We start from the raw sequence: 22,663 nt of genomic DNA on the forward strand, positions 1-22,663 counted from the left end.
AAACAGAACTTGATTTGCATCATTAACTTTAAATAAACTCACCAATCTATCGTAGATTTCCGTGGAGGTGTTCAAATCGGAGATGTAGGCCACCAAGCGCTTGTTGATAGAGTCTTGGATGATCTTCTTTGTTTTGACTTCGCCGGTTTTCCATTTGTTCCTCGCAGCAGCGGGTGCATTTGATGGAGGCTCAACAATATTGCCTCTCACATGGTCCAACACTCCTTGATCTTCTAAGGTTAGATTGATAGACATCTTCCATCCGTGATAGTCAGATTTCTCACGGAGCTTGTCTTCAACAGGGAAGAGTGTTGAGGACCCCATAGTTCTTTAGGATAGCCTTGCCAATCTTCTCTTAGGTGATTGCTCTTGCTCTTGCTCGGGCTTTGTCTTCACCTCAGCTCTGATACCATGTTAATTTATGGTATGTTTTATGCTTAGAGCAATTTACTTCTCTTTCTTTTTATTATTCATAGATTAGCAATCACATGTGCATAAGTGAAGTGCAGATAGAACATTAAACGATCAACAAAAAACAAGCCAAGACAAGAGACACAAGATGTGGTGGCTAGACAAACCCCAATATGGGGAAACCCTTTGATCAAATCTTCTTTTATCTTCAATAATTCAACAGAGAGAAATAGTACAAAAATCTGATTTATATCATCAGTAGCAAACCCTAGATCAACAACATCAGCATTAGTGGCTTCATTATCAAAACTAAGGCAGTCGATATCTCGCAAACTGACCGTCAGATCGGCTTGATTCCACCACCAAAAAATGCGGCCTTCAGAGGAGGTCTAGATGGACCTACAACACAGTTCTGAGGAGGGAGTATTCTGGTCAACGCTGGTCAAACTTTGGTTCTGCAGTTGCAGCACTAAATTCTGCGTCCTTCCTTCCACTTGTGTGAGAGAGAGTCACCTACTGCACAGGAGAGAAGAGACTCTTTACTACGCTGGAGAGAGAGAGATGTGATGAGTTGAGTGAGTCCAAATGCGGAAAAGTCCTCCTGTATTTATACACATCTGATGATAATTGAATAGATGCGACTGTTGGGCTTCTAAGCCTATATGAGTTGTTGGTAGGCGTGATAATTATTCCATAATCAAAATAAATTCATATCTTCATAAATATTTATCGGAATCGAATGATCTTTAGATCAATCCTACACCTCTCGACGAGAGGAGTCTAATAAAAATATTATCAGCCATGAATAAGATGACCCACATGGAGTTTGGCCCTAGTTTCCAATTTTAACAAGTTTACCAACTGGAAACGGTCTAACCGACACTAGTTTGGTCTAAATGAACCGGTTTTAGAAAAATACATCAAATAATTAATTTTTAATGAAATAACGCTATTTTTAAGATTTAAAACCATTATTCCAAGCCAAAGGAGACAAAATATGCAAAGTTTGCTTATTTATATACCATGTAAAGGTGAATATGTCAAAATGGCACCGAGTGCAATACATATCATCGAAAAAATAGAAAAATACATAAGCAATGAGGCTCTAAATGGCCTATAAAGTCCAAAAACAATGCTGCAAGCTATGAGGCCATTGGCCTACTACAAGTCTACAGTGTACACATGATCAATCATCAAGCCCATCACCACTACTAGCCACAGGATCATCATCTGGAGCTACATAGACATCATTTGGTTCAGAGTCTGAGGATGCCTCAACTTGATCTGCAACCTCAGCAACAATGCCACCAATAATAATAGAAGTGGACCAAATGGAAGCACGAGTTTGTCGACTTGCATGACTAGTGCCTTCCATTGGTTGTTTGCCTTTCCTTGATGCTGCTACTGATCTTGGTTCTGATGCCGCCACAAAATGTGCCTCATCCCCCGCTAAAGCCATGTCGATTTCAAAATCAGCCTCAAACACAAGATCTTTAGTCTCCTCCACCCATTCTGATGTTGGATCAATATTGTCCAACACAATGGGATCTAGATCAGGTGTTTTGTTCATCATTTGGTTCCTCCTCAGTCGAAGGTTGTATTGCACGAAAACAAGATCATTTAACCATTTTTGTTCCAAACGGTTTCTCTTCTTCATGTGTATGCACCATTGTTGTGAAAATTGCGATAATATCGTGATATTATCGTTTTATTGCGATTTTTTTCCTGACGCCGATATTATCGCGAGTAATAATCACAGATTTTTTTTATACTCGATAATTTCGAAAAAATCGCGATTTTTTCCCAGTTTATCGCCGAGGGTCGAGGCAACGCTGTTTTATAAGGGATGCTAAATGTTCGAAATGCAATTTTTTTTGAAAGAAACAAATAATTTTTGAGTGGGGCAGCTTAATGATCAAGTCTAGGCCCTAGTATTGATATGCTACTCATGGTAATGTTAAATTCTTAAAATGAAAGTGACAAACATTCTCCTTAATCTTCATTTTCATCCTTTTACTTAAATTTTTAACATTACTATGAAATGACTCAGGATGTTTGAGAGTGGTTCCGGCCTTATTGGATTTCATATGGAGAAAGTAGAATTTTAGATTTCATTCAAAATCCAGCAGACTTATCAGTTTTTCAAGATTTCAGGATTGGGAGATTGTAATGTTTCTAGGTGACACCACCTGCCCGGGCTACCCCTGCCACCAGTAGAGGACGTGGTCTACCTCCTATAGCTCCTACTTCTAGTTCTTCAACTTCTAGAGCACAACAGACTCCACTGCCAACTCTACTAGCACTAGCATCTACATCTAAAGGGAAAGGGAAAGCTGTGGCATTTTCTCGCAAGAGGGGCAGAGGAAATCAGTAGGATTAGACTTTAGTTATTTTCTTCATTTTATTGTATATGACATTATGACATGATGAGATACATTATTATATTTTTTGTTGATATTTTGAGGCTGAGTTGGGACTCAGGAGTCAGGACTTACTATTCAAGACATGATTCAATGTTGTCTGATTTTACTATTTAGCACTAGAAATGATATTAAACATCTTATATTAGTTCTTTTATCATATTTATGTGTCAATGTATTTATTTTATGTTGTAGATGGTTTAGATATTAAAAAAATTGAAAAAATGAAAAAAAAATGAATATTTTTGTACCAAACAATTTTTTCCCGATTATTTCCGATTATTTCCCGATAATTACAATTTTTTCCGATTTTTCCCTTGCGCCGATATTATCCCGATAATGATTAATGCAACATTGGTATGCACTCAAAAATAGACCAATTGCACTCACAACCTGAAGCACTGCAAGTTTGACTGAGGACTCTAATTGCAAACCTTTGCAATTGAGGACATTGGCCACCAAATGACTCCCACCAATGTGCTGCAAAGAAAAAGACATTAATTAGTAACTTAGTTTATAATTTGAATTGTAAAGAACGTAAACAATTTTAACTTGAAAAGAAAAACAAATTGGAAATTGGAATTGCTTACCTGGTTGATCCACATCTCTTGCCATCTTTGCCAAGTTTTTGCCAAAGGTACCACCTGCCATAGTGAAAACAATAAGTTGTCTATGTATTTCCAACTGGTCTGCATAGGTAGGGACCATGCGGTCCAAGCAATCAATCAATCCAGCTCTGACCTCCCCATCATGCAGATGTCCTTGCGGATTTTTATAATGATACTTTGGGTTCAAAAACTACCCAGTTGCATGTATAGGACGATGGAGTTGATTGTTCCATATTTTATCAATGATCTCCCATATACGGCCATATTTAGCTAACCTGTCCTTGTAAGCTGCCTATCTGCTCCTTTGCTTGATCCATAGCCTCATAAATGTAGCCAATTGCCAATTTTTCCCCATCCACCATCCTTAGCACCTTAACAAGGGGCTCGGTAATTTTCACAAGCTCTACAGACCATTTCCAAAAATAATTGTCTAACACTTCCTTTTTGGTGTCTTTTCCATCTTGTCTACGAGCCCACCGAGATTCAGACAATTCTTTAGAAGAAAACATTTTCTGCAAGTTTTTATGTTGACCATTGAGACATTGCAACGTGAGGAAGTGAGTTGCAAATCTTGTAATTGCAGGCCTAACAAGCTCTTTTCCCCAGTGTTTTTCTTCATTAGGCTCAATACCCATGAGTGGTTGTAAATGTATTTTGTAATGCACTTGGCATGCTCTACAGTGTTTTTTACCCACTCCACTTTGCCTATGTCCTCAAGCATGAGGTCTATGCAATGTGCAACACATGGAGTCCAAAATATGGTCTTATATTTGGACTCAAGCATCTTTCCAGCAAGAACATAGTTTGAGGCATTATCGGTGATGATTTGCACAACATGCTGCTCCCCAACTTCCTGAATAATGTCATCCAAAAGCTCAAATAGAAGGGCTGCATCCTTCACCTTATCAGATGCATCAACTAATCTCAAAAACATGGTTCCTTGAGGGCAAGAAACAAGGAAATTAATGATAGTGTGGTTCTTTCCATTGGTCCATCCGTCTGACATGATGGAACAACCTGTATTGAGCCATGAATCTTTAAACTCAATCAGATACTCATCAATGGAAGATATCTTTTTTTGCAAAAGAGTGCCCCTCAAGTCATGCATACTATGGCCTTTGAAGCCTTTTCTTGCAGCTATAATAGAGTTCCACATAGCTTGGTAATAAGGTGAGCGAGCAGCATTAAATGGGATATCTGAATCATACCACCATCTAGCAATGTATTGATGAGAAGTTTCTTTGCATTGTTTTTTCCAATGTTGATCCAAAGTGAGTTGACGACTTGGCTGGGAGGAAGTGGGATTAGGAGAGGCAATGTTGGCAGAAGATGAGAAAAAACTTTGGATGTTTGTTCTCTTTGTTCCTTTTGATGGTTGGCCACAAGAAGGATGAAGATAGTGAAAGGGGTCATTGGTGGAAGGAATAGAAGTTGAGTCTTGAATGTCATAATCATCATACCCACTCTCTTTCATGGCCTTTAATAATTCCCTCTTCCTTGCAATGTCATCTTGGATGGCCTTCTCCCTAGCCTTATCCTCATAAAACTTTTCAAGCTTGGAAATGTATTTTGCCCTAATAGGACCTAACACTGCATTTGGTGCATCACATGGCTTTACTTGGCCTCTTACCCCAGCCAAGTGTTGTTTCAATCTAAGAATACCCCCACCTCCAATAGATTTATGGCATAATTTGCATATCATTTTTCCATCAATTACATCACAATGAGCCCATGCACTGTCCTTTCCTTTTGGAGCCGTGTTTGCTTGAAATAATTACAATTTGCAAAGAAATCTGCCATTTAAAAAAAAATTGCGGCTAAGCAACATGGAAAACCAAAGCTAAATTTAGGAAAACAAATGGACATGCAAGCTACAAAATTTGATAGCATAGATGATAGAAGTGAGAATTTTATAAATTTATAACACACAAAATTTAATTCATTGACAACAGTCAAATGAGGATTTTTCATATGAAAATCCTTGCCTGGAAATGCAAACTAGCTTCCTTCGACAGCTACAAACTATCTCCAAGATAGCTCCAACTCCAACTCCAAGATGATTACTCCAGCAAAAACTCAACACTCTCCAAGCTCCCAAACAAACTCACAAACACTCACAAACACTTCAAATCAGATGTGTGAGACAAATGAGAGGGAGAGGGGCCTCTTAAAGGCTTGGAGAGGGTGTTTTTGGAGGGAAAGCACCTTTAGTTTCCCTCCAAAACCCATAAACTTCATTGAGAAAGCCACTGTGTGGGTCCTCAGTGGACATGGTAGGTAATTGGCCGGTTTAGGATGGAACCGGCCGGTTTGCTACAAACCGGTCGGTTCTGTCTTAAACTGGCTGGTTAGGACCGGTTAGTGCCAATTTCTCGCCATCCTGCCTCCTTAACTGGGTTTTTGCTTTGGTTCCAACCGATGGCATTGTCGACCGGCCGGTTAGACTGGTAACCGGTTTAGCTAGGCTGGTTTTAAAAACTATGGGTAGGAGTGGCTAATAAACAACCTTATTAGGTGTACCCAACCCATAAGGGGAAATTTAGGTCCAAGGTACATCCTACAATTTGCAAGGGTCATGTGAATAATGATGAGATGAAAATGGACACAGGTGTCTCAAAGCCAAATGCCGTGGGTTCAATGGTGGTAATCATGAGGGATGTCCACATAGTTAGGTGTATAGATGTAGGAGGGAGCAATCATGGATACATGAGTTACCCCAACCTTTGTTTTTTCACCCTTCTTCATTTGCCTTTTGCCTTCTATTGATTTTTTCTTTGTATTACTGGTCGGGGCTCCAGGGGATGAGAGCATGCTGTGTATGATATAAGCAGTTATTATCCCCTTAAGGTGGGGTATTTCATCGCACTCTGGGGTTGGGATGTGCATGGGTTCCTTGATAATGTGGGGGAACTCATGAGGCCCTAGGAACCAGGGTGATGGCCATAATGTGGGGGGGGGGGCGGGTAGAGAATGTTTGGCTTTTTCCCACATGTTAATATGATGTCCCAAGCATCTTTTGCATTTTATAATATTCTTTTTTTGTTTCTTGCTTGTGGTCATGATATGCTTTTAACTTTTTATTTTTAGCTGCATCAACCTCTGGGGAAACATTTCTAGGCCCGACCCAAACATGTGGACAAGGGGGGGGGAGTGTACCAGTGCCTTGTGGACCCAGTGGTCACGTGGACACAAAGAGGGAAGATGATGAAATAGACTTTGTAATGTGTGGAGCGGAGTGAAAAATGCGAAATGGGAAAACAAGACCATGATACCAAAATTGGGTTTCCTACGGGTCTAGGATTGAGGATTTACACCCCCCCCCCCCCCCCCCCGATTTAAGGTGATGGAGCAAAAGTACAATAAAAAACTTTCTTTCTTCCAAGTCACCCAATGATCCATGCCCAAAGTGCCCGAGGAAAAACAAGCATAAGCACCCAATTGCACACTGAAGAACATACCTTTAGGACTGGATTGCCCACCTTCAAACTTATGCTCTCAACATATGGGTGAGGGGACATATGACTGGCTTAGGGAGCGAAGATCAAATGCCACATTACATCGGCTACCGTAGTGGCTATCAGGGGTTGCCGACTGAAGACAAGTGTTGGAGGAAAATTCTCCTATGGGGTCACCAATGTTTGGTGGGTAACATGAGTGACAATGAAATTATAGAGTTCAGACCTAAAGCTTGAGGTTTGTCCTTAGGTAATTATAGATTGATAGTTTCGGCCCGAGGTAGTACAATGTTTTTTCTTGTACCTCAAACCTAAGTCCTATTTTGAGAGTAGTATCAGGTTAGAATAAGAGCATACTTGAAGCAGACTTAAGACTACAGTTTGAGCTCCCTTATTGATACCTTGTTGATGGAGATTTGAAGAAGATTCCTATGCAAACTTATACTGAGTTTTTCAAGCAACCCCTCTTGTGTTCTTTGGAACAGAGTTGAAGCCCTTGAAGCCATCTTTGGAGAAACTTTAGAGGACTTACTATGCAAACTTGAAGCTTTATTGGAGCATCATTGGAGCACTATTGAAGATATCTTTGAGGCATTATTGAAGCACTCCTTGAAGCATTGATTGAAGCATTGTTGGAGTATTGCTAGAGCTTTGTTGAAGACATGTTTTGAAGCAACCTTATTGAAGTCTTGTTGGACTAGAGTTTGGCCACATCCTTGACTATTCTTGAAGACATCCTTGGAGCATCATTGAAGACATCCTTGAAGCATTGTTGAAGAAATTTTGGAGCACTTTTGAAGTAAGTATTTCTTGTAAAGTTTTGGTTTGACCAAGTTGGAACTTGGACTTGTTGAGACGATTGGAGTCGTCATTTTGACCAAGTTGGAGCTTGGGTTTGTTTAAGATTGGAGCCTTGAAAAGGTCAAAGATTTTATTGTACAAGTTGGAGCTTGATTTTTGTAAAGAGGATTGGAGTCCTTGCTATCTTCATCAATAAAATTATTTTTTGTTTCAATTCTTATGTTTTGGTTATACTTGTGATAAAAATCGTAACTAGTGTAATATAACAATTGTAAGAAGTACTGATTCAACCCCTCCCCATTCAGTATTTCCAACATTCTTTTGTTGCTCTGACCACATATCTAGAATTTGTAGAAAATACAATATTCAATTCTCAAGGACAACTTTCGTGTCTTCCCACTCAAGTAGATTATTTGTTCATCTCCTTTTTCCTTGCTTGACCTTTGGCACACATCACTTTTTCAAATTCTTGTCTTTGTGGATTTTCCGTATCATTAGAATTGACATGCTTTATTAGCTCATTATTGTAGTGAGCAAGGAAACATTCTCTTATAGTCCAGGGTGTTGAGAAATCCATTAGGGTAGTGTTACCCACCACTTTTGGGTAGTGTATATAGGAGAATATTTTTCTCCTAGATGGTCCTTAGCCGGTAGGTCGCAACCGTTTGCAACCACTAAATAGCTCGATGTGCCATTATCTCTGCCACGGAAGCTAGCCAAGTGATCCCTCACCCATCTGTTATGATTGTATGTTTGAAGCTACGCCTTCTGATCCCAATGGTATGGCTTTTCATTGGTATAGTTGAGTAATTTTGCTTCCTTGTCATGGGCATTTCTGGGCACGGATTGGTGGGAAGATTCGACAGAAAGAGTGGGCTAGGTTTGTACTCTTGTCCCCACTGCCCAATTTCGTGGTTAACCTTGTACCCTAGTCCCATAGGATCTCCTTTACTAACCATTAGCTTTAGGGTTGTCACTACATGGAAATCTCGATTTTCGTTGTGTAGTCCCACTTCCTGACACCACATACATCGCCCCCTTTGACTCGTTTTAACCCCATTCATCTCTTTTCCCATCTGGGTCCACATATTTCCGTTGGATCCACATAAGGTTAGCCTCCCTCTACCCTTGCCCACAATTTGGGTCAGGCCTGAAATGATGCCCCAAAGGTTGATGCAGCTAAAAAGAAAAGAATAAGCATAATTTGGCCACTCTCAACAGGAAATGTACCAAAAAATGTAAAAGATGACTGAGACATACAAATTTAGTACGTGGGCAAAAGCCAAACATGAGTTCTACACCTTATCCATGGCCATCACCCTAGTTCGTATGGGCCTAGATGAGCCCCCTCCATCATTAAGGAATCCATGATTGTTCAAAACCTTGGTGGGCGATGAATTGCCCCACCTTAAGGGGGTATCCACTGCGATATATTACACAACATGCTCTCATCCCCTGTCGCCCCGAGCAATTTTGAAGAAAAATCAATCAAAGGCAAAAGGCATATGAAGAAGGGTGGAAGAACAAAGGTTAGGGTAACTCATGTACCACAATTTGCTCCCTCCTACATTCATATACCTAGGTGTGGGCTTCCCGCCCTTGTACCATGACATGTGGTCTGGATGATTCCCTGACCCCCACTTCGTTCCATCACCATATCATTTTCCATCTACCACTTGGGGTTTGTACCATGGACATGCCGCCCCCTTTAAAAGTTGAAACCACATAATAGGGTCCTTGATTAACTCCCTTATTAAGCTTGGAGACACTTGTACATGCCAAAGCCCACTATGGAAGGGCATGCTACCATGAAGTGCTCCATTGGTTCCATGACTTGTAAGCTCTTATACTTATTATTATAATGATTTGTTGTATTGAAGGGCAAGGGGACGCATTGGATCTTATGTAGGATTGCAGGTGGGTCTCCATTTAGGGCTTGGTCTCTCTGTACAGGCTCCTAGCCCTCTAGAGCACCACATTGGCACTTGTAGGGTGAGCATTGCGAGCCATGGGCCTCCACCATAGAAGAGAGTACTTCAAGGATCCCCAACACCACTCATTGATTGCTCGTGTTCCACCTTTTGGATGAGGAAGATGCACCTGGTTTACCATGCCCAGTCGACTGCACACTTGCACTGTACACTTGGCAGATGATTTGGGGTTCAGCTGAGGGCTTATGTCATCATCCTAGAGCTTACAAATGGTTTAGAAGCATTTTTGATCCACTTGGAGACCCGTGAGGATGTCCTTGAGCCCCCACACCCACTTGGAGCAGCACATGGATTTGCTTGGAAAACAAGGGGCCAACCCCTTGTCAATTATGTTTGAGGTACATCCTCACATCTTCGCACCCTTTAGACTTCCTTAGGCCTCCTCAAAGGCCTAACGACTCACTTTATTGATCATTCTACCCTCTTGAGAGGCTTATTCTTATGTTATTGAGCTATCTTGGTGGGCTTGTCACCAAGGGATGTTATTATTGCACATTATTTTATTATTTGGGGCTCAATTAGGCCAAATTAGGCAAATCAAACTCATTAGTGATTGTATAAATACAAGTGAGGTGATTCATTTTGATCATCATCACTTGGATTGGATTAGTATCTCTTAAGAGATTTTCGTACTTTTTGCTGGTTAAACTTTTTGGAGATTTCTTGATGTACTATGACTTTTGGATTTTCGCTATTGCCTTTGGAGCTTCTTTCTAATGCGAAGTTGATGAATGGATACACTCTCTCTATCTCATGTAAGTCGAATTTGGATGCTATTCTTGTTATTTTACTGGTTTACTACATGTTATGGTGATCATTATTCTTGTATGGGTTAAAGTAAATGCAAAGTTCTTCTAGGAACCTTGACAAAGTAATTTAATGCATACATTGTACTTGAAGATAGTGGGTGAATGTTCCTAGAGGCACCTAATAGGTTTAAGCCTCAAAAATTCATCTCGTTGGGAAATTTGAAGTGTAAATTTCTAATTAGCTTGTTGCTACCCTTGAATAGGCTAGCGATGGTTAATTAGGGCTCCTTAGGTCTTGAAATTTCTCAATCTATGTTTATCTTGACTCCATTAAGACCCCTAAGCAAGGCACTGATCCTTGAATCCTCTTGGTGGTCATATTCATCTTTCTTTTCTTCACCTCTCCCAATTCTAGGCCTAACCCTGGAAGGTCACCTAGGGCATCAAGTAAAATATTTTGTAGCCATCCAAACACCTTGAAAATTGGTCCACTACTGTGCTAGAGTTTGCTCAAGAGGTCCTCCAAATTTGAAGCAAATCCAACGGTGGAATACCGAGATATCGCAAGCCCTAGCTCGAGGACCATTTCTCTCCCTAGGCTGATTTGGGTTAGTGTCCTCATTTGGATCATTGCATTCAAATTTAAAAAGAAAATTAGTCCTTTGATCCTTTCCTCTTCCCTAATTAAGTCAAGCCCCTCCATGATTGATCAACTCCATACCCTTGACCTAGTTTGGTCCACTTGGGTTCTTTGTGGTCCCGCAACTCTACAACCCAAATTCCACAAGGATTACATCGAATCCTTTTCTCCATAAGGATCTTCAAGTCTAGGAAGCCCCTTTTCAAGGCATATCCTCTAAACCTAGGCTCAAGTATCGTCTTAGCCCTTCCTAGAGAGCCTAACGACTTGCCTCTCAAGCAGATAAGCTATTCAATTGAGTCTCACTTGTGAATAGGCTTTTGCCATCACCCCATGTCTTATCATTGATCCATCTATTCTAGTAATTCCTCTAATAGCAGAACTGCTCCCATTGATGAAAGTCCATAAAGAGCAGGGAGCTTTAGCTGAGGTGACAGTGGGCTATCGCTACATTGTTGCCCTTTGACCTAGTAGTTTCTCTATAGGATCCCCTCCTAGCACCCTTACTAGTTTGAGCGGTAATGGACAACATTAGGGCAACTTGATTTCTCTTACTTGACATTTATCTGTGATATTATATTTTTCTTCTTTTGATTATGTTAGTGTTCTTTTCATCAAATAAATGCCATAAACATGAAGAACACAACCATGAACACAAGATGTAGGCACTCAGCCAGGCCAAAACCCCTCTCTAGGGGAAAACCCAAAGAATTTTTTCTCTTCTTTAGATTCAGATCAAATGAGACAACCTAGAACTTATTGACCGAGACACAAACTTTCCTTCATCCACCAAGCCGACCTCTCATGAAGAAGTAAAACTTTCAAATATCAAGTCAAGGAGAAAATCATGTCAACTAGGGTTCCGACCCCTCTCTTCCTTCATTTGTAATTTTCAATCTCCTAACTCAATCCTACACTTTTTTGCCTTGTGACATTTCAACAAACTGACACGTGTGGCGAAGGACAGCAAATTTCAGACCTTCTATCCTCGTTTGCTTGGCTTCCTTTACTTCTTGTCATAGAATAGTCTCTCCTTTATGTAACTCACACTTCTTTCTCACTTCAAGTTGCAAATTGAATGAGTTGTATGTATCGCTTCCTTAATAGGTCAAATGCATGGGTATAAATAGTAGTTTGAAGCAGTTCTTTGAGGCCAATTTGAAGGAATTGAGGTCGACTTGGTGGAGGAGGATTATATGACCTATTTACATCAAAATTAATTTTCTTTCTTGACATGCAAAACCCAAGAAGGGTCTATTACATGATGAAAAAGACTAGGACTTATGACAAACCCTAGAGCACTCAATGGGTGTTTTTGACGTAGAAATAAAATAAATGAAGCAAGAAACCCATGCTTATATGCTTATAAATAAATTTTATTTTACAAATATTTTTCTTTTTCTTTCTTTTGACAAATACATTACATCATGACTCAAATACAATTATGAAGACCGATACCAGTTACGTTTCTCAACATGGGGTGGAAGAGGTGTCACATGTGTGACACTAATAATATTTAAATAAAAAATGCAAATGATCCACCTCTAATATTTAAAGAAAGGAAAAACAAAAAGCTGGCCAGAAGATGGAAACAATAAGCTTAGCATAGATCCTTCTTAACCCTAGAATTTTTAAACAGTGCAAGGTTTGTGCATGCTTTTTTCCTTTTTTTGATCCCTCAATGCATAATGGATCCATTGTCATTGGAACTGGATCAGAACCGGCAGAAGTGGTCATTCCGATTGTTTTGGTGCCTAAACTAGTGGTATTAAACTGGAAATGATTGGTTCAGTTCTGACGGCTGGTTTAGTATCGAACCGACCTTTTTCCATCGAACCAACCCTTTCTACTGGTTTTGTATCATGCAACCAAGGACCCTCCAAATACAATTTCTTTTAAAAGAAAACAATAATTATGAGTGGGCAACGTAATATTCAATCATAGGGTGTTGCTAATGCTACGTAATATTTATTTATATGCTTATAAATAATTTTTTTCTTACAAATATTTTTCTTTTTCTTTCTTTTGACAAATACATTACATCATGACTCAAATACAATTATGAAGACTGATACTAGTTACATTTCTCAACATGGGGTGGAAGAGATGTGTCACATGTGTGACACTAATAATATTTAAATAAAAAATGCAAATGATCCTCCTCTAGTCTTTGAAGAAAGGAAAAACAAAAAGCTGACCAGAAGATGGAAACAATAAGCTTAGCATAGATCCTTCTTAACCCTAGAATTTTTAAGCAGTGCAAGGTTTGTGCATGCTTTTTTCCTTTTTTTGATCCCTCAATGCATAATCGATCCATTGTCATTGGAACCGTATCAGAACCGACAGAAGTGGCCATTCCGATTGTTTTGGTGCCTAAACTAGTGGTACTAAACTGGAAATGATTGGTTCAGTTCTGATGGCTGGTTTAGTATCGAACCGACCTTTTTCCATCGAACCAACCCATTCTGTTGGTTTTGTATCATGCAACCAAGGACCCTCCAAATACAAAATATTTTAAAGAAAACAATAATTATGAGTGGGCAACATTATATTCAATCATAGGGCATTGCTAATGCTACGTAATTAACAGTAATGTTAAATTCTTAAACTAAATGTGGCTTGCTTAAATTTTAACATTGCCAATAATTGACTTAGGATGTTTGAGAGTAGTTTAGACCTCATTGGATTTCATACGGAGAAAGTAGAATTTTCGATCCCACTCAAAATCCAACAGACTTGACAATTTTCAGGATTTCAGGATTGGTGGGACTGCAAAGTTTTCATTAGATTCTGTTGTGTAGGAGGGTATGGAACTAACATTTGATCAAGAGCACCAAGGCCTCTATGTATAGTGGCATTGCTGTTGAACTCCTCTGATGTGACACCTTTATTATTGGAGCTTTTCTCCACGACGACTATATGCTGGCTGGATTCAGATCAGTGTACCATGACTCCTATAAGATCCGCGAGTACCCGCAGGTCTTGATGAGTTCTACAGCAAGATGGGTCACCCACATAGAACCCGCGATTTCTACCCTTACCTGCGAAAACCCGCATAATACTCGGCTACCCGCATTGAACCCGTGAAGAGCTGTATATGGCCTGCATAAGACCCGTGGAGACCCTCAAAATTTGATTTATATTTATATATATTTTGGAGATCACGTGGAGGGAAAATTGTTGAGTCTTGTACGAGTCTTATATGGGTCATTCCCGAGTCTTATACGGGTCGCCGAGTCAATAGCTAGACGAGTCTTATATGAGTACAAGTTGTGCAACATTGATAAAGATCGATTTGCGTAGCTGCTCAAGAAAGAGGAGCTCATCTCGACGCTAGTAAAAATGTACCCATCACTCAAATGAAATCTTGATTTGATATGTGAAGCTTTTTCTATCTTGTTTTTATGCTTAGAGGGTGATATTGATGATGGGGATCTCAATATAGGCAGTGATTTTGATATATAGGTATTTGTTGTAGCATGATCTTTTTTTGACACCTAAGGCCATCTAGAACCTCTTTATTCATGTATCTTTGGTTTAATGATGTATTGCACCAAGTGCTATTTTGGTTATATCAATATGCACTCTTACATGGCTCATGTTTCTTTGGTTTAAAGATGTATTGCACCAAGTGCTATTTTGGTTAATGCACTCTTACATGCTATATAGATGAGAACTTTCTCATATTTGTGTATAAATGGTTTGGATCATATGGATGGACATGAATATATATATATATATATATATATATATATATAATTTGAATATTTTATGTAATTTTTGGTCGACTGGGTTTTTTGTCCTTAACTGATTCGAGTCCATTTCTGACCAGTTCCCTGTTCGAGGGGTCTACTGGTTGAGTACTCACAAAATATGTAAGCTCTTGTGGCTTTATTATAATCTTTGCTTACTATTAAAAGGAAAGCAATCATCGGCACAGCCAAGAAATGTGTGTAATGCCCTGTTCTGTTGATTACAGTCATAATGTGGTCTGACCATGAGTTAGGATATTTCCGATTTTAATTAAATTCCTGTCCCCTATCTGATTGCAGACAGGGACAACAATGGCCGACCAAATGGATCTACTTAGAGAACAAGTGAAGATGTTGGCTGGGGAAGTTGCTCTTTGTACAAGCTCCCTGAAACGGCTTTCTGAGCAGGCTGCCAGCAATCCAGATGATTTACAACTTCAAGTATAATAACTTGTTTTATGTTTGAGTAATTTTATCTTTGGGTGTTTGTCATATAACACTGGCTGATTCTTCCGTTTTTGGGTTGAAAGGCCCAGATGCAAAATCTGAAGGATGAGATCCAGGAAAAGAAACGACAAATGCAGGTTCTTGAAAGACGCATGGTTGGTTCCATTGATTCTTCTCCAAACACAGCCAATATATTGGAAATGTCACAGGTAGGACACACAAGATGCTTGGAAGAATGTATTGGATGAAATGGTTTTATGCTATTGGGATTAATAAGTGCTCTACATTGTTTGGGAAGTTATATTTTGGTGGTTTAGTAGTTTTAAAAACTGTGTGAGAAAGTATTTGATATTCCTTTTACTTGAATTAGCCTAATAGATTAGTTTAGATTATTTAAAACTTTTAGATGGATGTTTACAGTCTACCCAATGACCAGACCATACTTGTCACTAGGGTATGCATTAGACTTATTATGAATTCTCTGTTCACCAGAATAGCAAGTATTTTTGGGCTTTTATATATTTATTCTCAGAGCATGGCCTAATATGGAGATCTAATTTCTGTGCTGGTATTTTCAGACCATCTCAAAAATTACAGCTCAATTGAATGAAAAAACTTTTGAACTTGAGGTAATTTTGAAAATACAGTCTACCTTGGGTCTTTTTGTTTTGCTTCCATTTCGTTGCGATGAGGCAATGTTGTCTGATCAAATTTCTGGGGTTCTTACTTATTCTTTGTATTTCTTATTCTAAATTGTCGTTGTGGGATTACTTATCATGCCTTTCATTCATAGATCAAAAGTGCTGATAACAGAGTACTTCAAGAGCAGCTACAAGCTAAGGTTAGACCCTTTTTCAGCTGTTTTAATTTGTTTCGTTGAATGTATTTCAACAAGTGGAGGGATGTTTCTCAATCAACAAGATTCTTATGTCCTTTCCATTTGTTTTTACACCACATCAGATATCAGAATTGAATGCCATGCAAGAAGAAATTCTTTTGCTCAGACAGCAGCTTAATTCTGCAATGAAGAAAAGATCTACAGAAGAGGCACAACCAACATTTCATTCTGATATATCTAGCTGGTTGAATCCTGGTAGCTGTTCTGGAGAGCTCCGGAGTGTGGAGGAGAACTTAGATGCAGACACACCAGTTTTGACTGAGCATTTATCGAGAGTATGCTTAAAGGATGTTGTAGAGGAAACACCTCTGCAGTCACAAGTTCTTATGCAGGCAGGCTCTTATAGTAGATTGTCTTTCTTGCTTTGCTTATTGGCACTCTTGATTGTGTTCTTGGTGTGTCTTTCAGTGTATTAGTTTTCCAGCTAGTTTTAATGTTTTGGGGATTTAATGGTTGTTTTCAACACTGTACAGTGTAGACATTAGAAGAAAATATTTTTACTAGCTGTTAATTTTCTACGAAAGAGGAAGTGTTTTTTCATTTTTACTTGTTTTTAGGTTTACCAATTTGCTCATTAGCTGTGCTTTCAGGCAGCTGAGATCGAGAATCTAAAGCAGGACAAGGTTAGGTTGATTGAACAAAAAGATGGACTTGAAGTTCACAGCCAGAAATTGGCAGAAGAGGCAGCTTATGCCAAGGAACTGGCCTCAGCTGCTGCAGTAGAGCTGAAAGCTTTAGCTGAAGAAGTTACTAAACTGTCATATCAGAATGCAAAACTAACATCTGATCTGCAAGTAGCACAAGACTTGAACTTCGGAAGAGCAGCAGGTTCTGTTAAGTATGGTCAAAATGATCAGTCACAAGATCACCCAGCTGGGCGCAGAGGGACAGTCTCAGCTGATATTAGAAGGGATCTTATTGCAAGTCATGAAAGGGAAGCTGCTTTGGAAACTATATTAATGGAAAAGGAACAAAAAGAAGCAGAGGTTCAAAAGCGAATTGAAGAAGCAAAACAAAGGGAGGCAGACCTGGAAAATGAGCTTGCAAATATGTGGGTTCTTGTTGCAAAACTGAAGAAGGGACAAGAGAATCTGGACGAAGACAAACAAGGAGGACTGAATGCATGCAGAGATTGCAAATCTAGAAGCCTCACAGGTGACAACAATACACCATACTCCATTGAAAGAAACAACATCTCTAATGAGACAAGGCTAGATGAAAACGAGGTGAATGGCAATGCTTTGGAAGAGCTAAAAGTTTCTCTTGAATATGAGAGAAAAAGACGTCTGGAGGTGGAATCGATCCTTTCTCAGCTCAAGGTAAACCGTCCATAACTAGTATTTGAACTATATCCATATTTGTCTGCAAGAGAAAGATACAGAGAATTTTCATTTCTTTTTTGTTTGGTAAATCCTTCGGATCTCTTATATCCTTGCATTGTTATTGAGAAATATTTTTGACATTAACCTCTTTTAAGGACAGGAATTTAGTTATAGTTGCTGTAGATATTGCTGTCACAGAGTCTATCTATTTTGAGGGGGATACACTGCTTTTCTGTGAAATGCTTCATAAATGGTTTATCAGTTTTGACCTTTTTTTGTTTTGGTTCATGGGTGCCCAGTAGTATTATTCAAGTATTAATAAAACCAACTTTCTTATTTTAGGCTGTAGTCAATGTTGAACACCATCTGTATATTTTATTAAAAATTAACAGGGAGGCATCATTACATAACTTATTCCTCCTTGAAAGCAAATAACAGGGCAGATAGACTATGGTGCCTTTGAAGTACATTCCATAAGATAAGATAATTTTATTAATGGCCAACAAATGACCACAAAAGTGTTGATTTTTTGTAGATCTGCTAAACTGATAGTTACTTCTAATGATGTTCATATAATTTCACTTGGAATACGGACTCAGTAAATAACAGAAATACATATATATTTTATTAATAATTGAAGGATGATTGTTTACAGTGAGAGTCCCTGGCTTATATACCGCCATGGGCACCCTTTTGGAAAGGGGCATGATCTTATGATCGTGCCCTTTTGTGTAATTAACCCAAAATTAAATAATTTTTATGTAACATTGCCTCCCTCTTGAAAGATGCTTTGTCCTCGAAGCATAGGTAATGACGGTTGTTTCTGGCGAATTGCTTTTATCTCCCAAGAGGCTTCTTCTTCTGGTAGATTCTTCCACTTGATAAGGTATTCTTTAATTACTCGTGAACGTTACTTCTTCTCCCTGGTGGTGATGATCCCCTTTGGTTCTAGAGTGAGCTTGCCTTCATCATCTAACATTGGTAGGGTAGTTTGTGCCGATTGGTGCTTGCCCAATGCATTTGGAACAATGCGCTCAAATACTTGGAAAATCATATTTATTATTATTGAAAAATAGAATATGATTACAAATTGAGGGAGGCCTCTGGCTTTATACTACCCGTTGGAAGCATTGCGCCATTGCCTTCCTCCCAAAAAATGCTTTGTCCTCAAAGCATATGTAATGCCGGATGTTGTTGATGAAATGCTTCAGTCTCCCAAGAAGCTTCTTCTTCTGGTAAGTCCTTCCACTTGATCAAGTATCCCTTGATTACATGAGATCGAAGCTTCCTTTCTCTGGTAGATATGATACCTTCTAGTTCTAAAATGACCCTTCCTTCATCATCTAGGGATGGAAGCGTTGTTTGCGTTGATTGATGGTCGCCCAATGCCCTTTTAAGGCAGGAGACATGGAAGACGTTGTGAACACGACCTTTCTCAGGAAGCCTTAAAATATCTGCAACTTGGCTGATCTTTTTATTGATTTGATATGGTCCATAGAACTTCGGTGCCAATTTATTTTTTCCTTTTTGTTTCAAGGACAATTGTTTGTATGGTTGGAGCTTGACAAATGCCCATTCTCCGACTTAAATTTCTCTTTTGGTTTTGTTTCGCTCTGCTTGTTGCTTCATACGATTGCTTTCATTATTGAAGTTTTCCTTTAGGGTTTGGACGGTTTTTTTTGGGTTTCTTCTAGATGGTTTTTAACAACAGGTAGATTTGTCTAGATGGTGGCTAGATCCTTCCATTTTGGAGGTTCATACCCATACAAAGCTTGGAATGGAGTCATATTTGCTGACGTATGATAAGTAGAATTATACCACCATTCAGCGAGATGCAACCACTGAGCCCACTTATTTTGTTTTTTTGTAGCGTAACAATGTAGCTGGGCTTCCAAACATTTATTGACAACCTTCGTTTGTCCATTTGTTTGAGGGTGGTAAGCAAAACTCATATTTAGGTAGGTTCCTATATTGTTGAACAACTCTTTCCAAAAATTACCCTTAAATTTGGCATCTCTATCACTCACAATGAATTTCAAAAAACCGTGTAATTTATAAATTTTTTTGCAGAATATCTCAGCAATAAATTGAGCATATTTCGCGAGCCTGTCGACTACTACGAAAATCATATCCTTGCCTTCAGAAACAGGAAATCCCTCAATAGAGTCCATTGATATTTCTTCCCATTTCTGATTTAGAAGGGCTGAAGTAATCCAGGTGTCATACTTTTTTCACTTTTATTTCTTTGACATGTGTCACACTCTACTACATACTTCTGAATATTGCGACTCATCCCCTTCCAAAAGAATGAATGATTGACGTGCATTGTAGTAAGTTTTAAAGAATCCTACATGTCTGGCTGACAGTGAATCATGTGACTCCTTGAGTATCTTGGATTTAAACATGGAGTTTGAATTCATATGGATTCTTCCTTTGTACCATAGAATGTCGTTCCTCCATTCAAATTTTGAGTTGTCTGGAAGGTTATTGATTATTGCAGTTATTTTTGGATTCTTAGCATACTCACTTCGAATCTCATTAAGCCATTTAGGGACAACAACCTAGACTGCAAGTAGTGCTGGTTCTTTGTCTTTCCTAGACAGGGCATCTGCTACTACATTGTCTTTTCCCCTTTTATGTAGTATCTCCATGTCAAAGGCGACAATTTTTTCAATCCATTTTTTTTCCTTCGGAAAGTTTTTTTTGTTGAAGGAGGTGTTCGAGACTGTTATGGTTTGTTCGAATGGAGAAGTTACTTCCCAAAAGATATTGTCTCCACTTAGCTAGTGCGTGCATAATAGAGAGCATTTCCTTGTTGTATGTGGACTTAAGGCATTCTGTTTTATTGAGCTTCCTGCTTTCAAAAGCTATTGGATGACCTTCTTGTATTAACACTGCGCCTATACCGAATCCAAAAGCATCACACTCGATGATAAATGGTTTAGAGAAATCTAGAGTTGCCAATACTGGGGCATTAGACATAACTTCCTTCAGTTCTTCAAAACAACTTCCTGCTTCCTCATTCCATTGAAATGAATTCTTCTTTAAAATGTTTGTTAGAGGTGCAGTTACATGTGCATAGCTTTTAATAAATCGTCGGTAATATGTAGTCAATCCTAAGAACCCTCTTAGGTTGGATATATTAACTGGTTTGGTCCATTCCTTTATAGCTTTGATTTTATTAGGGTCCACTTTTATTCCTTCATGGGGTATTATGTGTCCTAGATATTCTACTTCTTCCTTCGCAAAGGTGCATTTTGGTTTCTTGGCGTAGAACTGATGCTCTTTTAGTAGTGTAAGAACTTTATCCAGATGTTGTAGGTGTTCTTTCCAAGTTTTACTGTAAATTAAAATGTCATCAAAGAATACTAATACAAACTTCCTAAGATATGGACGAGATAACTCGTTCATAGTGGCTTGGAATGTTGCTGGTGCATTGGTTAACCCAAAGGGCATTACTTTAAATTCATAGTGACCTTTGTGTGTTTGGAATGCCATTTTTGGTATGTCTTCCGACCTGATTCTGATTTGGTAATAGCCTGAACTTAAGTCCAATTTTGAGAAATATTTTGCGCCATGTAGTTCATCCAACCTTTCGTCGATAAAGGGAATTGGGAATTTGTTTTTAATCATTATTTTGTTTAATCCCCTATAATCAATGCATAGGCTGAATGATCCGTCCTTCTTCCTTACCAATACCACTGGAGCAACATACAAACTCTTACTTTTGAGATGATCCTACATTTTAAAAGGTCTTGGATTAATCTCTCAATTTCAGTATTTAGGTGATGTGGATATCGATACGGCTTGATGTTGATGGGGTCTGATCTTGCTTTGACTTCTATTGTATGCTTGATTTCCCTGTTAGGAGGCATTTTCATGGGCAGGTCTTGGAATACCTTTTCATGCTTCTGAATTAGCTCTTGTACTTCTGGTGACTCTTCGCTGCTCATGTTTGCAAATAACATTTCTAACTGGTGACATTGTACTACATAAGCTAGAGCTCCTTTTTGAATCATCTTCATCATCTGGGATGACGACATGATTTCATTCTCTGGTGCTTGGAGTCTGTATAACTTGTACCTCTGCCCTTCCTAGTTAAAGCTAGTGAACTACGCTTGATGGTTGGCAGAGTAAGTGCCTAGGGTTCGTAGCCATTGGATACCTAAGACCGCATCTACTCCTCTTAATGGTACAGTGAAGAACGAGGATTCTAAATTAACGTCTTGAATCTGCAATTTGACCTTATGGCATTTCCCTACCTTTTCAATCTTCTTACTGTCGGCTACCATTACCTTCATGTTGGATAAGGGAAATGAGAAAATGTTGAGTCTCTTTGCCACGGTTGCATCTAAAAAATTGTGGGTGCTACCAGAATTGATGAGAACCACTACGTTGTTCTTCTTTATCTGCCCTTCTAATTTTAGAGGTTGGGGTTGTGATATACCTGTCATAACTGATATTGACACTTGCGGAATACTTCCGTCATCTAATTCTGGAGAGAATTCTGGGGCATCTTCTGTTTCTTCTATGTCTGATTCATCACTATTTGAATCATTAGTTGCTTCACAGTTATATAGGTTCTTTGATTCTTTTCCTTTTGCACACCTATGTTTAGGGTCCCACTTCTCGCCACAACGTTTGCATTTGCCTTCTTTTATCCTTTGCATTTCCATGTTAGATTTTTCGCCTTCACGAAGATGTGGTGGAACATATCTTGTATTATTCGTATTCCCAGACTGGGGCATTCTTCGTCTTGAATATACCTTTTTCGGTTTTGACCACAACATTTGTTCAAATTTCTTTTTAGCAGCTTTTTCTTTTTGTCTTGCTACTTCTATTGATGTAATGTCATGAAGCTCAAGTTCTACTCGTAGATGAGTTTTAAGTCCGGAGATGTATGATTGAATTAGATGAGATTCTGATAACCCAGGTACTCGTGTTGCTAAGGTCTCCCATTCTCGAGTGCACTCATCCACATTTCTTTTTTGTCGTAATTTGATGAGTGTTGAAAAGAACTCTTCTTCCTTTACACCTTGGAATCTTTTAAAGAATGCATCCTTAAATTTTCTCCAACTGATAGCGATTGTTGTCTTCTTCCACCACATATACCAATTATATGCTTCTCCTTCCATTTTCATGGAAGCGTGCTTGATCTTTTCATCATCA

The 22,663-nt window shown here is 38.9% G+C and overlaps 1 protein-coding gene across 33 annotated transcripts in view; it reads left to right on the forward strand.

Moving 5' to 3' along the window:
- LOC149252728 (kinesin-like protein KIN-7E, chloroplastic) overlaps positions 1 to 22,663 on the forward strand; it is a 370,076-nt gene that overhangs the window by 203,548 nt on the left and 143,865 nt on the right. For all 33 annotated transcript variants that reach the window (XR_016266978.1, XR_016266981.1, XR_016266983.1 and 30 more), the window contains exons 18-23: positions 15,128 to 15,268; positions 15,358 to 15,483; positions 15,853 to 15,903; positions 16,068 to 16,115; positions 16,235 to 16,504; positions 16,763 to 17,491. Coding sequence is in view for 9 of the 33 variants with exons in the window: in XM_089459767.1 (XP_089315893.1) it covers positions 15,128 to 15,268; positions 15,358 to 15,483; positions 15,853 to 15,903; positions 16,068 to 16,115; positions 16,235 to 16,504; positions 16,763 to 17,491 (1,365 nt within the window). In the remaining 24 variants the exon portion in view is untranslated. The remainder of the gene's footprint in view (positions 1 to 15,127; positions 15,269 to 15,357; positions 15,484 to 15,852; positions 15,904 to 16,067; positions 16,116 to 16,234; positions 16,505 to 16,762; positions 17,492 to 22,663) is intronic.

Source organism: Pinus tabuliformis, chromosome 7 (assembly GCF_031772625.1).
Source record: "Pinus tabuliformis cultivar Carrire ecotype Pingquan chromosome 7, CPIR1, whole genome shotgun sequence".
In the NCBI taxonomy this organism is placed as follows: domain Eukaryota; kingdom Viridiplantae; phylum Streptophyta; class Pinopsida; order Pinales; family Pinaceae; genus Pinus; species Pinus tabuliformis.